This window comes from Callorhinchus milii, unplaced genomic scaffold, assembly GCF_018977255.1.
Source record: "Callorhinchus milii isolate IMCB2004 unplaced genomic scaffold, IMCB_Cmil_1.0 Scaffold4, whole genome shotgun sequence".
NCBI lineage: Eukaryota > Metazoa > Chordata > Chondrichthyes > Chimaeriformes > Callorhinchidae > Callorhinchus > Callorhinchus milii.
Window position 1 is genome coordinate 45,677,276 of NW_024704745.1, and position 13,713 is coordinate 45,690,988.

At 43.0% G+C, this 13,713-nt stretch overlaps 1 protein-coding gene across 1 annotated transcript in view; it reads left to right on the top strand.

The window, feature by feature from the left end:
* Positions 1-13,713, top strand: part of LOC103184830 (limbic system associated membrane protein) — a 351,957-nt gene that overhangs the window by 211,966 nt on the left and 126,278 nt on the right. The window contains exon 3 of the mRNA XM_042334086.1: positions 9,077-9,202. Within this exon, the coding sequence (XP_042190020.1) occupies positions 9,077-9,202 (126 nt within the window). The remainder of the gene's footprint in view (positions 1-9,076; positions 9,203-13,713) is intronic.

Consider the following 13,713-nt stretch of genomic DNA (forward strand, 5'->3'; position numbering starts at 1 on the left):
GTCACTTCAATCCAGGACTGTTTGTGGGACACTGCTGTGCGCAATTGGCTGCTGCATGTCGCCCACAAATATACAGTCAATTCACTTAACAGTCTATTCTGTGAAGCGCTTTGAGACGTCCTCCCGATGTGAAAGGCACTATACAAATGCAATCTTGTTGTTGTCTAGAAGACGTGAAAAGCACTATATCAATTGCAAGGATTATTCTTATTATTACTAATGGATAATGTTACCTCAGCAATGGCTGGGGTGGAAATGCAAAAGACAAATATCGATGTGCAGCAATTACATTTATCTATAATAGTCTCTCAGTGTTTCTTTTGAACAAGTTTTGCCTCTCTTAATTGTCTATTGCTGCTTGGCACAGATTTCTTTTTTTTAATGCAATAATTATTTTAAATTCCATTCTGTGAATTTTGTTTAAAATTCCATTTTATAAAACCTTTGCTTAGTTTTTTCTCTGGCACTAGCATCCCTGCTTTCTTCCTGTAAAAGGCTAAGTACAGTTGGCATAGATGAATGAAACCATCGCTGAAACTTTAATTGTACAAGTGCAAAATTGAATACTGTAATTGTCCCTCAATAACTATCCTTGTGACACTTACTGTTTCTGCACAAAATGAGTTCCAACTCTGTTGTTTTTTTTACCCCTCCCCGCTTCCAGCAAATTACCATTGTGGTTTCAGCCTGTGCCAATGTCAATCTCTCCTAACAATCACTACGATTTATTAGTCACCTGCCGAAAGACATAGCAGATTCAAACTTTGAAGATGTAAAATCATGTAGTGGCCTGTTCTTTATTCTGTGGGCATTTGTGGTAATCTTGCTGTCCTCCAAATTACTGCAGTAAACTAAGGGCAATGCATTTTTTCAATGAATTATCTCTTACTACAAACATTTCCCTCTATGTGCCATATTTTAGAATTTGCACAACCTAATGGGAGTAATCTTTATTAAAATAGACCAAACAACAAATAATTTGTAATAGAGTATAAGGGATAACACTGTTGTGACACCAAATTGTGTTTATTTAAGATCTTGCACCTTGTGAAAGGCAGGTAACTCAAGAGAAAAGCAGGAGCTTAAAAATGTTATTGTGTAGATCCTTCTGGTGGCTGAACTGCTGCACAAAAATGCTGCCACTGAAGCACCACATTCATACAGACCTTGAGGTTGCTCACAGGTTTAGGTTTATCCTGGCTTGTACTCAGTTAGCTCTTCTCAGCCGAGCACAAGTTGGAACTCTACAATTGAACTTGGTGTTCCTGGGTTAGAGAGGATTTCTACTAATAATGGCTGTACAAAGACCCTTTCTGGAAAGTATCAGAACAGACTGAGCTGTGGCATGCTTCTGTTCTTTTTCCATTTATAATATCTTACATTTAGCACACTTCACATAGGACAGTGCCTTGGACCAACTTTCTTCCAGAAACATGCTTGTCTTTGGAGCCAAATCTACAAGGTAAAAACAGCATGAATGTATGAGTGACTATGGTCATTGTTACATTTTGCAACAATACCAAAAGGCAGGATATTTATTATACATATGCACTGTGCAGAGAATTTTACTCATGGGAACTGAAAGCACTTTGTTTGAGTGGAAATGTTAATGGAAATCTGTTAGAATTTTTGAGCGAACAATTAATGTGGTGGTTGAAAATAAATGGCACTAATTTTATGCTTTGACTCATGCTTTCTAACACTCCTGTGTTAGTTTAAGATTGTCATCTCCCGTATTCCCCACTTTACACAAATGGAGGGCCTGAATTTCCATTAAGCAAAGAGATAAATAATACCCTATATCCAATTGGTACTTTGCCACATTATGTGAGTTCTTTTTGTGCGTGCATGTAACAGGATGCTGCTGGCTTTATAAGGGCATGCACACAAAACAAATAATAATTTCACCTAACATAAAGAAACCTGACTGGCTCAGGTACAATTCATATGAAGCTCTGGCATGGTACCCTGTTGTAGCTGGAATGCATATCAAGGAAAAGTAGTAGCAAAGGTGGGTGGGGGGATACATTGGTTAAATTCTGTGCGGTCAGTATCAACATACCTGCATTCTCTTGTAGTCTTCAGAGCTGATTTGACATGAAAGGACATAACCCGTAAGAAATGCTGCAGGAACACTCTTCTGTGATGATGATAACAATAATAATAGCTATAATAGTATATACTGTAAAGTGAATTGACCATATAGAATCATACAGGGCAGAAAGAAGCCATTCGGCCCATCGTGTCTGCGCTGGCTCCGAAAAGAGCGATCCAACTCAAATCATACTGGCTCTCTTGCTTTCCGTAGCCTTGCAATCCTGTCCTCCCCAAATACCCATCTACTTCTCTCTTAAAAGTTGTTATTGAATCGGCTTCCACTACCCTTTCAAGTAATGCATTCCAGATCCAAACAACTCGTTGGGTGAAACAATGTTTCCTAATCTCCCCTCTGTTTACCCATCCAACAATTACCCATCCCTCCTTCCACACCTTTGAGCCTGTCACCTCCTCCTCTGTCTTCAACACAGTAACCTCCATGAAGCCCACCACCTACTCCCTGGACCCCATCCCCACCCCCCTCTTTAAATCCCAGCTCCACCTCCTTGCCCCACTACTCGCCGACATCATTAACCTCTCCCTGTCATCTGGCACTGTTCCTTCCCCTCTCAAAACAGGTACTATCACCCCCACCTTGAAGAAACCTTCCCTCGACCCATCACAGCTATCTAGCTACCGGCGCATCTCAAATCTCCGCTTCCTATCCAAGGTCCTTGAGAGAGCTGTTGCCTCCCAGCTTTGCTCTTTCCTCTCTTCTCACTCCCTCCATGAACCCCTCCAATCGGGTTTCCGTGCTGCCCACAGCACGAAAACTGCTCTGGTCAAGGTCACAAACAACATGCTGACAATGTGCGACCAGGGCTCCCTCTGCCTCCTCATCCTCCTTGACCTCTCCATTGCCTTTGACAAGGTGGACCACTCAATCCTCCTCCACCGCCTCTCCTCCCACCTCAGCCTTCAAGGTTCTGTCCTTGACTGGTTCAGGTCCTATCTTTCACACCGCCTCCACTTCGTCGTGGCAAACGGCTTCTCCTCCAGCCCCCACACTGTCTCATGCGGTGTTCCTCAGGGCTCTGTCCTCAGTCCCCTCCTCTTCACCCTCTACATGCTTCCCCTTGGTGACATCATCCGCAGACATGGGGTAAATTTCCACATGTATGCGGATGATATCCAACTCTATCTCTCTGCCTCCACCCTGAACTCCAGGACTACTGGCGTCCTGACCAACTGTCTGTCCGACATCAAGTTCTGGACAAGGGCCAACTTTCTCCAATTCAACGTCAGCAAGACCGAGGCCCTCCTGATTGGCTCGTGTCAGCGCCTCCGCACCTCAGGCACTGGCAGCATCAGCATCCATGGCTGCACACTCAACCTCACTAAGCCAGTCAGGGACCTGGGTATCTTGTTTGACCCTGAACTGTCCTTTTTCCCCCACATCCACGCCACTGCCTACCACCACCTCCGCACATTGCCAGACTCCGCCACTGCCTCACCCTCACCCACGCATTTGTCACATCAAGGCTCGATTACGGGAACTCCCTCCTCATTGGCCTTCCCAATTCTTCCCTTCACAAGCTGCAGATCATCCAAAACTCTGCAGCTCGTGTACTCTCACCCACCAGGCTCCGTGACCCCATCACTCCCACCATCGCCTGACTCCACTGGCTCCCCATCCCCCAGAGGATTGAGTTCAAGATCCTCATCCTCACCTATAAGGCCATCTATGGCCTTGCCCCCTCCTACCTCTCTGACCTGCTGACTCCCTACCAACCGGCCTGCTCCCTCCGTTCATTGGGCTCCAGCCTGCTCCATGTCTCCCGCCCTACCCTCGGTGGCTGGGCTTTCAGCCTCTCTGGCCCCACACTCTGGAACTCCATCCCACAGACCCATCCCACCTCACTTACTCCCTTGTCTCCTTCAAGGCTGGTCTCAAGACCCTTCACTTCGACCGTGCCTTTGGTCTTCCTCCCACCTCTCTGCCTTCCCTACCCGCTACACCACCCCTCCCCCATGCTCGGGCCCCGACATCTGACTGTTTAGTACTTGGGACGTCCTCCTGATGTGAAAGCTGCTCTTTAAGTGTCATTTTTTTTAACAACTGTCTTAAATCAGTGTCCTCGGGTTACTGACCCACAACCCAGTGGAAACAGTTTTTCCCGGTTCAACCTCTCAAATCCTCTCATGATCTTGAAAATCTCTATTAAATCCCCTCTTAATCTTTTCTCTAGGGAGAATAATCCTAGTTTTGCTAACCTCTCCTCATAACTAAGGTCCTTCATTCCTGGTACCATCCTGGTAAATTTCCTTTGCACCTTCTCCAATGTCCTAACATCTTTCCTAAAGTGCAGTGCCCAGAACTGAACGCAGTACTCCAACTGAGGCCTAACCAGCATTTTATAAATATTCAACATACCCTCCTGACTTTTGAATTCTATGCCCCTATTTATAAAACCTAGTATCCCGTAAGCTTTTTTAACAGCTTTATCCACCTGTCCTGCCACCTTCAGAGATTTGTTTATGTGGACCCCCAGGTCTCTCTGTTCATTTGCCCCCTTTAAGATTGTACCATCTAGCTTATACTGCCTTTCCGCATTCTTCCTACCAAACTGCAACACTGTGCATTTCTCCACATTAAACCTCATCTGCCACGTTTCTGCCCAATTTACCAATCTGTCTATCCTGCTGGAGTCTGGTGCTATCCTCCTCACCATTAACTACTTTTCCTAGCTTAGTATTATCTGCAGATTTGGAAATTGTGCTCCCTATATCCAGGTCCAAATCATTAATATAGATCAGAAAGAGCAGTGGTCCCAATACTGCCTCCTGAGGGTTACCACTACACACTCCCTCCAGTCAGAAAAGCATCCGTTTACTACCACTCTCTGCTTTCTGTCTCCAAGCCAGTTCTGGATCCATGTTGCCACAGTCCCTTTAATACAGTGGGCTTCTATTTTGTTTCTATCTCTTACGTGACGCCTTGTCAAATACCTTTTGAAAATCTAGATAAACTACGTCTACTGTACTAACTTCATCCACCCTCTCAGTCAGTTCATGTGTTGACTGTCCTTTATTAAACCATATTTTTCTAAGTGAGAATTTATATTGTCCCAGATTATAGTCTCCAGAAGTTTCCCTACTACTGATTTTAGGCTGATTGGCCTGGAGTTCTCAGGTTTATCCTTCTGCCCCTTTTTGTACAGGGGAGTAACATTTACAACCTTCCAGTCCTCTGGCACCACTCCAGTGTCCAAAGAGGATTGAAAGATTGTGGCCAGAGCCTCCGCTATTTCCACCCTTGCTTTCTTCAGTAATCTAGGATGCATCCTGTCCAGACCAGGTGACTTATCTATGTGGAGCACCGATAGCCTTTTTAGTACCTCCTCTCTGTGGATTCTTATAATATCCAATTTCTGTTCAAACGCCTGCAATATTGTGGCATTGGTTGCATCGTCTTCTTTTAGAATGTTCTATTTGATTATCCTGTGTGTTTTGGACCCAAAATTTGTCATAAGCCTCCTTTTTCTGTTTTATTTTAATCCCAATTTCCTTAGTCATCCAGGGAGGTTTGACTGTTCTACCTTTCCCCTTTATGGGAATGTATTTGCTCCGTCCCTGAACTATCTCCTCCTTGAAGGCTTCCCATTGTTCGTTTGCTATCTTACCTGCCAATCTATCTTGGCCAGGTCCTTTTTTAGCTCACTGAAATTAGCCCGCTTCCAGTTGAGGGTCTTTACCTTTAATTGATAGTTATCCTTTTCCATAACTATTTTAAATCTAATGATATTGTGATCACTATTATCCAGATGCTCTCCTAATGAAACCTGCTCCACCTTGCCCCACTTCATTTCCCAGCACTAAATCCAGTACTGTTTCCTTCCTCATTGGGCTGGAAACATGCTGATCCAGAAAGTTCTCCTGCACACATTTCAGGAATCCCTCCCCTTCCTTGCCCTTTACAATGTGTATTTCCCAGTCTATGTTAGGATAATTGAAGTCCCCCATTATCACTACTCTATTGCATCTCTCCGAAATCTGCTTGCAGATTTGCTCATCTATTTCCTTCCCATTTTTGAAGGTCTGTAGTAAATACCTAACAGAATAACAGCTCCTTTTCTGCTCTGTAACGCTAACCAAATAGATTCCGTTTTTGGACCCTCTAACACATCATCCTTTTCCAGGACCGTGACTGTGTCCCTAATGAATATTGTCATCCCTCCTCCATTTTTCCCTTTCCTATCCCTCCTGAACAGGTTGTAATCTGCTCTACATTTCTTCCCTATCTCTTTCCACTTTTTGCTGGACTATTCTTTGTTTCATTTCTATTTGTCTCTCCTCGTCCATTATGTACTCGTTTCCCCTCCCTGAATCTATATTCTTATCCCCATCCCCCATCAAAATCAGTTTAAACGCTTCCCCACAGCATTTGTTATCCTTGTTGCAATGATACTGGTCCCAGCCCTGCTCAGGTGTAACCCATCCCTCGTGTACAGGTCCCATCTGACCCAGAAGTGGTCCCAGTGGTTTAGAAACCTGAAGCCCTCCTTCCTGCACCATTTCTCCAGCCAGGCATTCATGTGTTTGATCCTGCCGGTTTGGTATTCACTTGCATCAGGCATTGGGAGTAAACCCAGGATCATCACCATTGAGGTCCTGCTCTTTAGCTTATTCCCAAGCTTCTGATATTTTCCCTGTAGGGTCTCAGCCCTTTTATCACCTAAATGATGGATCCCGACATGACCTCAACTTCCGGATTTTCCTCTTCCCCCTGTAGTATATTTTGTACCCGTTCCATGACATCATGCACGCTGGCCCCAGGGAGGCAGCATACCATGCACGAGTCCCGTCTTTTATGGCAGAAACGCCCGTCTATCCCTTTAAATGTTGTATCCCCGATAACAACAGCGTGGCGTTTTGCCCTTTGTCCCCCTGAACATCCATTACCTTTCGACTCTTCTCGCCAGAGGCATCCTCACCAGTATCCAGTACCGAGAACCGGTTTGTGAGTGCTATACTCTTAGGGGATTTCTGTACTGCCTGTTTTTTTCTTTTTGCTCCACGTCAGATGGTCATCCACTCACCCTTCTTCTGAGCCCTCTGTGTAGCTGAGGTGACCACCTCCTGAACTCTCTGGCTGTGGGCTGACCACCTCCTGAAAAGTTCAATCCATGAACACATGAACCATTCTGGAGTTCCCACATGGCACACAATGTGCATGGAATTGGTCTCAGCTGTCACTACCACCTAATTCCCAAAAAGAATTCTCACTCTGTTCCTCCTCACTCCTTTGCCTCCTCATACTCCTGGGCTCTTGCAAGTCTTCCCCCTTTATATAGGACTCAAACAAACGCACTCAGTTTCGACTGGTCAGCAACTGAATTAATCTTCAACACTTGGCCTATGATTAATTGCTAATTGACTTGCTTACCTGCTTCCATATAAGGTTGCCCCTAGCCCAGCAAAGATTTTCTGCTCTTTGGCTGAATGAAAGTTCTCTCTAGCTCTCTGTTAGCTGTCTAGCGGGGAAACAAATCAGCCAATTAAGTGGCCAAGTTGTTAGTATTATTTATTTATTTTAAGGGATTTTTACCCCGGAAATTCGCCAATTGACCAACAACCTACTCACTGCTGTGTAAACAGAGGCGCCTGATTAAGGAAAACTTGACTAAGATTTCGCCCTGCTCGGGAATCAAATTCTCTAAGCAATACACTGCAGGATGTCAGCCACCCAGGACAAAACAATCCAACACACAATCATTCACCAACGGCATATTTAAACAAATTGCAAAAGTCCTTCCAATCCCTGAATTATGATATGTAAGATCATCCTCTGTTTTTTTCCAATCATGCTCAAATGGGGGAAATCTCCACTCTGTGGATTGATGAGCATTAAATATATTAAGAAATGGAGTTCAACCTCAGCATTGTGCAATCTGGCTACACCGACAGAAAATAACTCCACACACAATCTTTGATCCCCATTTTTAATGCTACAACTCACAATGTTTAGGCATTTTTTACTGTGGGTTTTGCAACAAAACTAAAAGGTAGGCATACCCACTTTAAAGAGCTTTTTACACATGGGAAATTAAAGCACTTTACTTGAGTGGAAATGTTAATGAAAATGTATTAGGATTTTTGAATGACCAACTCATCCAATTTTTGAAAATATGCTGCACTGATTTCAAACTTTCTTTCATTCTTCCCAACACTGAGCAAGAGCCAAACTTAAGATTGCCTTCTCCTGCCTTCCAACCTTATCCAAATGAATAACTATTGCCAACGATAAGTAACACATCTTATACAGTATTTTTCACCACTTTAGGAGATGATGAACCTTGCACTTGTCTAGGTGTTGTCACATCGCCAACTTCACCTTTCCTCTTTCCTCTCCACCTTCAAAACCCACCAGAAAGCCTCTCTCTTCTCCACAGCATTCTCTTTTACCAGTCAGTTGTGTGAAGTGCTTTGAGATTCTGGGAGACTGACATGAGAGGGGCTATATAAATATAAAGTGTTATTCTTTCCTCTGATACATTAAGAGCTCAAATTGGGGCAATTTTGTCATCAGGATTTATTCAAAGATCATCTTACCTCCAGAATTCAATTCAATTCACTTTTGATTGGTACTGGCTAATCATGAGATGAGACTGTCCTACTTTTGTGGACATATTTCAAAGTCTGGGTCCTGAAAGACAGTTTCAAGATAAGCAACATATAGTACATGGCATCAGCAAAAGTAAATGTGATGATCGTCATATTTTGGATGTATTGAGGAATATATTTTGAAAAACATCTTAACAATGATATTTATTGCATCCACAGATTTCACACATCAAAATAATATAATTTGAAAAACAGACTGGGTTAATTTCAAAAATGTGTTTTAGAGCAAACAAATTCTATATTTGCAATAAAGCTTGTTATTATGATCAAATGTAGGATGACAGCAAGATTTGTATGAGCTGCAAAATAAGTACCTTGAATTGTTATATGAACATAATATCCCTTTTCTCCACAGTTCCACCAAAGATCTACAACATCTCTTCTGACATCATCGTCAATGAAGGCAGTAATGTGACTCTTGTGTGTCTAGCTAATGGAAGACCAGAGCCTGTCATCAATTGGAGACACATTTCTCCTTCTGGTAAGAGCTAAAATTCATCAATTCAGGCTGATTACAGATTACTTTGTCAGAAACATTGGTTTGTTGAAAGCGTTCAGATCTGAGTACTGTCATGCTAATGTTTTAAAAGTCTAACCACTAAACTACTCGACATTTAGACAATTAATTGTGGAGCATGCTTTAAGTGTACATCAGTTTGAAGTGTTTGGAGGTAACTTTTACAATGTTTCATAACATATTAGATTTGATGTGATATTTATTGCATCCAATTTGTTACAAAATGGTGGCTTTAACGTTGGATGTCCGGAAAGCCCAAAGTTCTCTATACTTCCGATTGCGACTAACAGCAGTTTTGGTGATCTCAAAATAGGACTCAGCCATATTCTCTGACAGCAGCTTCAGATGTTGTTACTAAGTTGATAATATTGTTTACTCAAAAAAATGTTTATTCAAGGTTGTCCCACTCAAAGATGATGGCCAAAGATGTTTCATTAACCTCTCACAGAGCAAACATTTAGATCTGTAAGTGGTGGTGTTATTCGGAGCTGAAGCTAGGTGATAATTGTTGTCTGAAATTTCACCATTTCATGAAACGTTTGGTGCCCAAAATTTTACTTTCTCTTCACTTGTAAAGCCATTTTGATTTCAGATTTGTCCATAGTGTTGTAGAAAATTCTTAAATTCAGTCTTAATTGGAAGCCAGTTTTCCACTAATCTTAAAAAAACTTCCAAATTAACACTGAATTTAAGAGTTTTCCACAATTCTTCAGACAAAATAGGCTTGTAGACTATGACAAGTGGAATTTGGGGCTTTTCAATTTCAATTTTCAATTTCAGAACTGTCATATTACGTCTATGAAATGTTGCCCATACAGAACATCATATGGCTTCCAATTACCAAATTCCAATAGTCCATCCACAAAAAAAATCTATATGGTTGGCCCTTTGGAAGTCTATTTTTATCATAAATTTAACTTAATTAGAATATTGCTTTAACGTGAACTAAATTATGTGTGCTAAACATTTAGAAATTGTTTTAAAAAGAAACATTGAATTAGTGAAAAAAATCTGGAACTCCAATTCCACCTGTAGACTTTTATTCTGTGTCATGGAATAAGATACAGCAAATTATAATGTCTGAAAGCATTCCAATATGCAATAGGTTTGTAAATTGCACCCTTTGAGACGATCATGCATAATTGATACTCTTAAGTATGGTGATGGGTTTCCACATGTGTCAGATACCTGGCTGACTCTAAAACGTCCTGTATAGGTAAATCGATGCTGAAGAGTAGTTATTTTTGCTGCTTCTGGTTTTGACTTGAAGTTCAATCATGGCTCTTCAAGATTTGTAACATATTCAGTGTCAGCGAGCACAAAAGTAAGAAGCCTTGTTGCATGCACGAGATACCTTTGAGGTTTATTTCATTCCGAGATGCTAACAAAATCTTAACAAAATAACTCTGCAACCCTGTATAATGCATGGCCACTAACCACAAAAATGGTATTCATAAATTTTGGAGAGGTTTGCAAGGCATAATGTGAAAAGATACATTCGCACATGTTCACCCAGATCTGGGCATTGTGACCAGTCAGTCATCAAACACTTGTGCATGGTCTGTTACGTAGGAAGTTAAAAAAATCTTTTTTTAAAACTGGGTCAATAAACGTGGAACCTGACTATATTAATCATAGTTGTGATGCTCATTCTGGTGTACAAAGAAAGTAGTTTATATTACTCTGTAGTGCACTAATGAGGACAGTCATTCAAGTGGTTGTACATTGCACAACACAGTTAGTAATTTATTTCTGAGCATAACGAAGTAAACTCTGATTAATATTCTTCCTGGAATTTTACTGGTGTTAGATTGGCATTGAGCGTTAACTGTTTAAAGGGTCACGCTTAGTTTTTCTTTAATCTTGTTATTGCCATTTGCGTTTGCTGGGTTAAACCCAATAGAGAACAAATAAGAAATTGATTCTTCCAGAATTGCCAGGGAAAATAAGTTTATTTTATCAATATTATTCTAGTGATTGATCTTATTTAATTACAAAGTATAATAAGGTATACACATGCGAAGCATAATAATAAAGTACCCATGTACAAATCATGACCTGGTAAGGCATTCTGTTGTGTTCACGTAAGTCCCAATCTAATAACAATAATCCTTGCATTTGGATAACACCTTATCACTTTGGCAAGGTCTCAAACCATTTCACATGATTTACTGTAAAACACAGTGATATGTATTTGCAGATGAATGCAGCAGCCAATTTCCACACAGCAATATCGCACAAACAGCCATGAAGCAAATGATAATTATTATCTGGGGATTGTTGGCCAGTTTCACCAGGAAAAACATCCATCTCTTCTATTGCCATGACATCTTTAACGTACACCTGAACAAACATACAGAACTTCTGTCTTGCATCTCATTCTTAAGGATGCTACCTCTGACAATGCGGTGTTCCCCCAACAATGTACTTGAACTCATAACCTTCTCACTGGGAGGCAAACATACTACCAACTGAAACAAAAAACAAAAGTTGCTGGGAACACTCAGCATAGAATAGAGGTGTTAATAATGCAAAACAAAGAGGGGGAAAAATTGCAACAAAATAGGCAGACCAGAGAGAGAAAAGGTGGTGGTCACAGAAGAGTGGGTGGGGGGGGAAATTGTTTTGTTGCAATTCCCCCCCCTTGTTTCCCCCAAGGCTCTGTCCTTGGTCCCCTCCTCTTCACCCTCTATATGCTCCCCCTTGGTGACATCATCCGCAGACATGGAGTTAACTTCCACATGTATGCGGATGACACCCAACTCTACCTTTCCTCCTCTACTCTCAACTCCACGACCACCGATGTCCTGACAGCCTGCCTGTCCGACATCGAGTCCTGGACGAGAGACAACTTTCTTCAGCTCAACGTGCGAAAAACCGAGGCCCTCCTGATTGGCTCACGTCAGCGCCTCCGCACCTCAGGCGCTGACACCATCAGCATCCAAGGATGCACTCTCCACCTCTCAAAGCCAGTCAGGAACCTTGGCGTTTTGTTCGACCCTGAGCTGTCCTTTCTCCCTCACATCCGCACCACAATTGGCACCGCCTTCCATCACCTCCAGAACATCGCCAGACTACGGCATTACCTCACCCCTCACGCTGCTGAAACCCTAGTTCACGCCTTCGTCACCTCAAGGCTGGACTATGGGAACTCTCTCCTCGCCGGCCTTCCCGCCACCTCCCTCCACAAGCTGCAGATCATTCAAAACTCTGCAGCTCGTGTACTGTCCCGCACCAGGCTTCGGGACCACATCACTCCCACCCTCGCTCGCCTCCACTGGCTCCCCATCCCCCAGAGGATTGATTTCAAGATCCTCATCCTCACCTACAAGGCCATTCACGGCCTTGCTCCCTCCTACCTCTCCGACCTACTATCCCCCTACCTACCTGCCCGTACCCTCCGTTCCTCTGGCTCCGGTCTGCTCCACGTCCCCCGCCCCAACCGCCCTACCATCGGTGGTCGGGCCTTCAGCCTCTCAGCCCCTAGGCTCTGGAACTCCATCCCCCAGTGCCTTCGCCGCCTCCTCCCTTTCCTCCTTCAAGGCCGGTCTCAAAACCTTTCTCTTTGACTGAGCCTTCAGCTCCCCTCTCGACTCTCTTCCCCCTCCTCGCTCCCTCTCTTCCCTCCCCTCACCCTGACCATTTCCTCCCTCCTCGCTCCCTCCCTTCGCTCCCCTCACCCTGACCATTTCCCCCCTCCTCGCTCCCTCCCTTCCCTCCCCTCACCCTGACCATTTCCCCCCTGCTCGGGTCATGACCCAACTGTGCAGCGCCTTGGGACGTCCTCCTGACGTGAAAGGCGCTTTATAAATGGAATCTTGTTGTTGTTGTTGTTGTTTTGCATTATTAACACCTCTATTCCCCTGTTTTGTTGTAATACACCCTTTCTTTCACATCATTAACATCTCTTTAACCCATCAATCCTTGTCCTCTACTCCATTTTCTCCTTTGTCTTCTGACAAAGGGTTATGGACCCTAAACGTTGACTCACTTTCCTCTCTCCATAGATGCTGCGTGACCTGCTGAGTGTTCCCAGCGACTTCTGTTTTTGTTTCAGATTTCCAGCATCTGCAGTATTTTGAGTTTTGTTTATGCTGCCAACTGAACTTGGTTAACACCATCACACCAGCAACTGAGAGAGGCAGATATCTATCTTGCATTCTGACAACAACATACTATTTCTTTTTTACTATAAAGGTTAATTTATCAATACAGTCCGATTTTTAAATCATAATTGACACTATGAAGCAAAGTGTTACAGAAAAGCCTAACATGCCCTACAATTGGTAACAAAATGGGGCTTTATTCAAGCTATCTAGAGTGTTTCATGAAGGAGCGACAATATCTTGATTTATTTATTTCCACGCTATCTCAGTCTTCTGCAGTGCAGTTGTCAATCCCCTGAGACAGCTTTCACATGATCACACATCACTGTGCTTTCAAAAATCACATCTCATTTTTGTTGTCGAGACTTG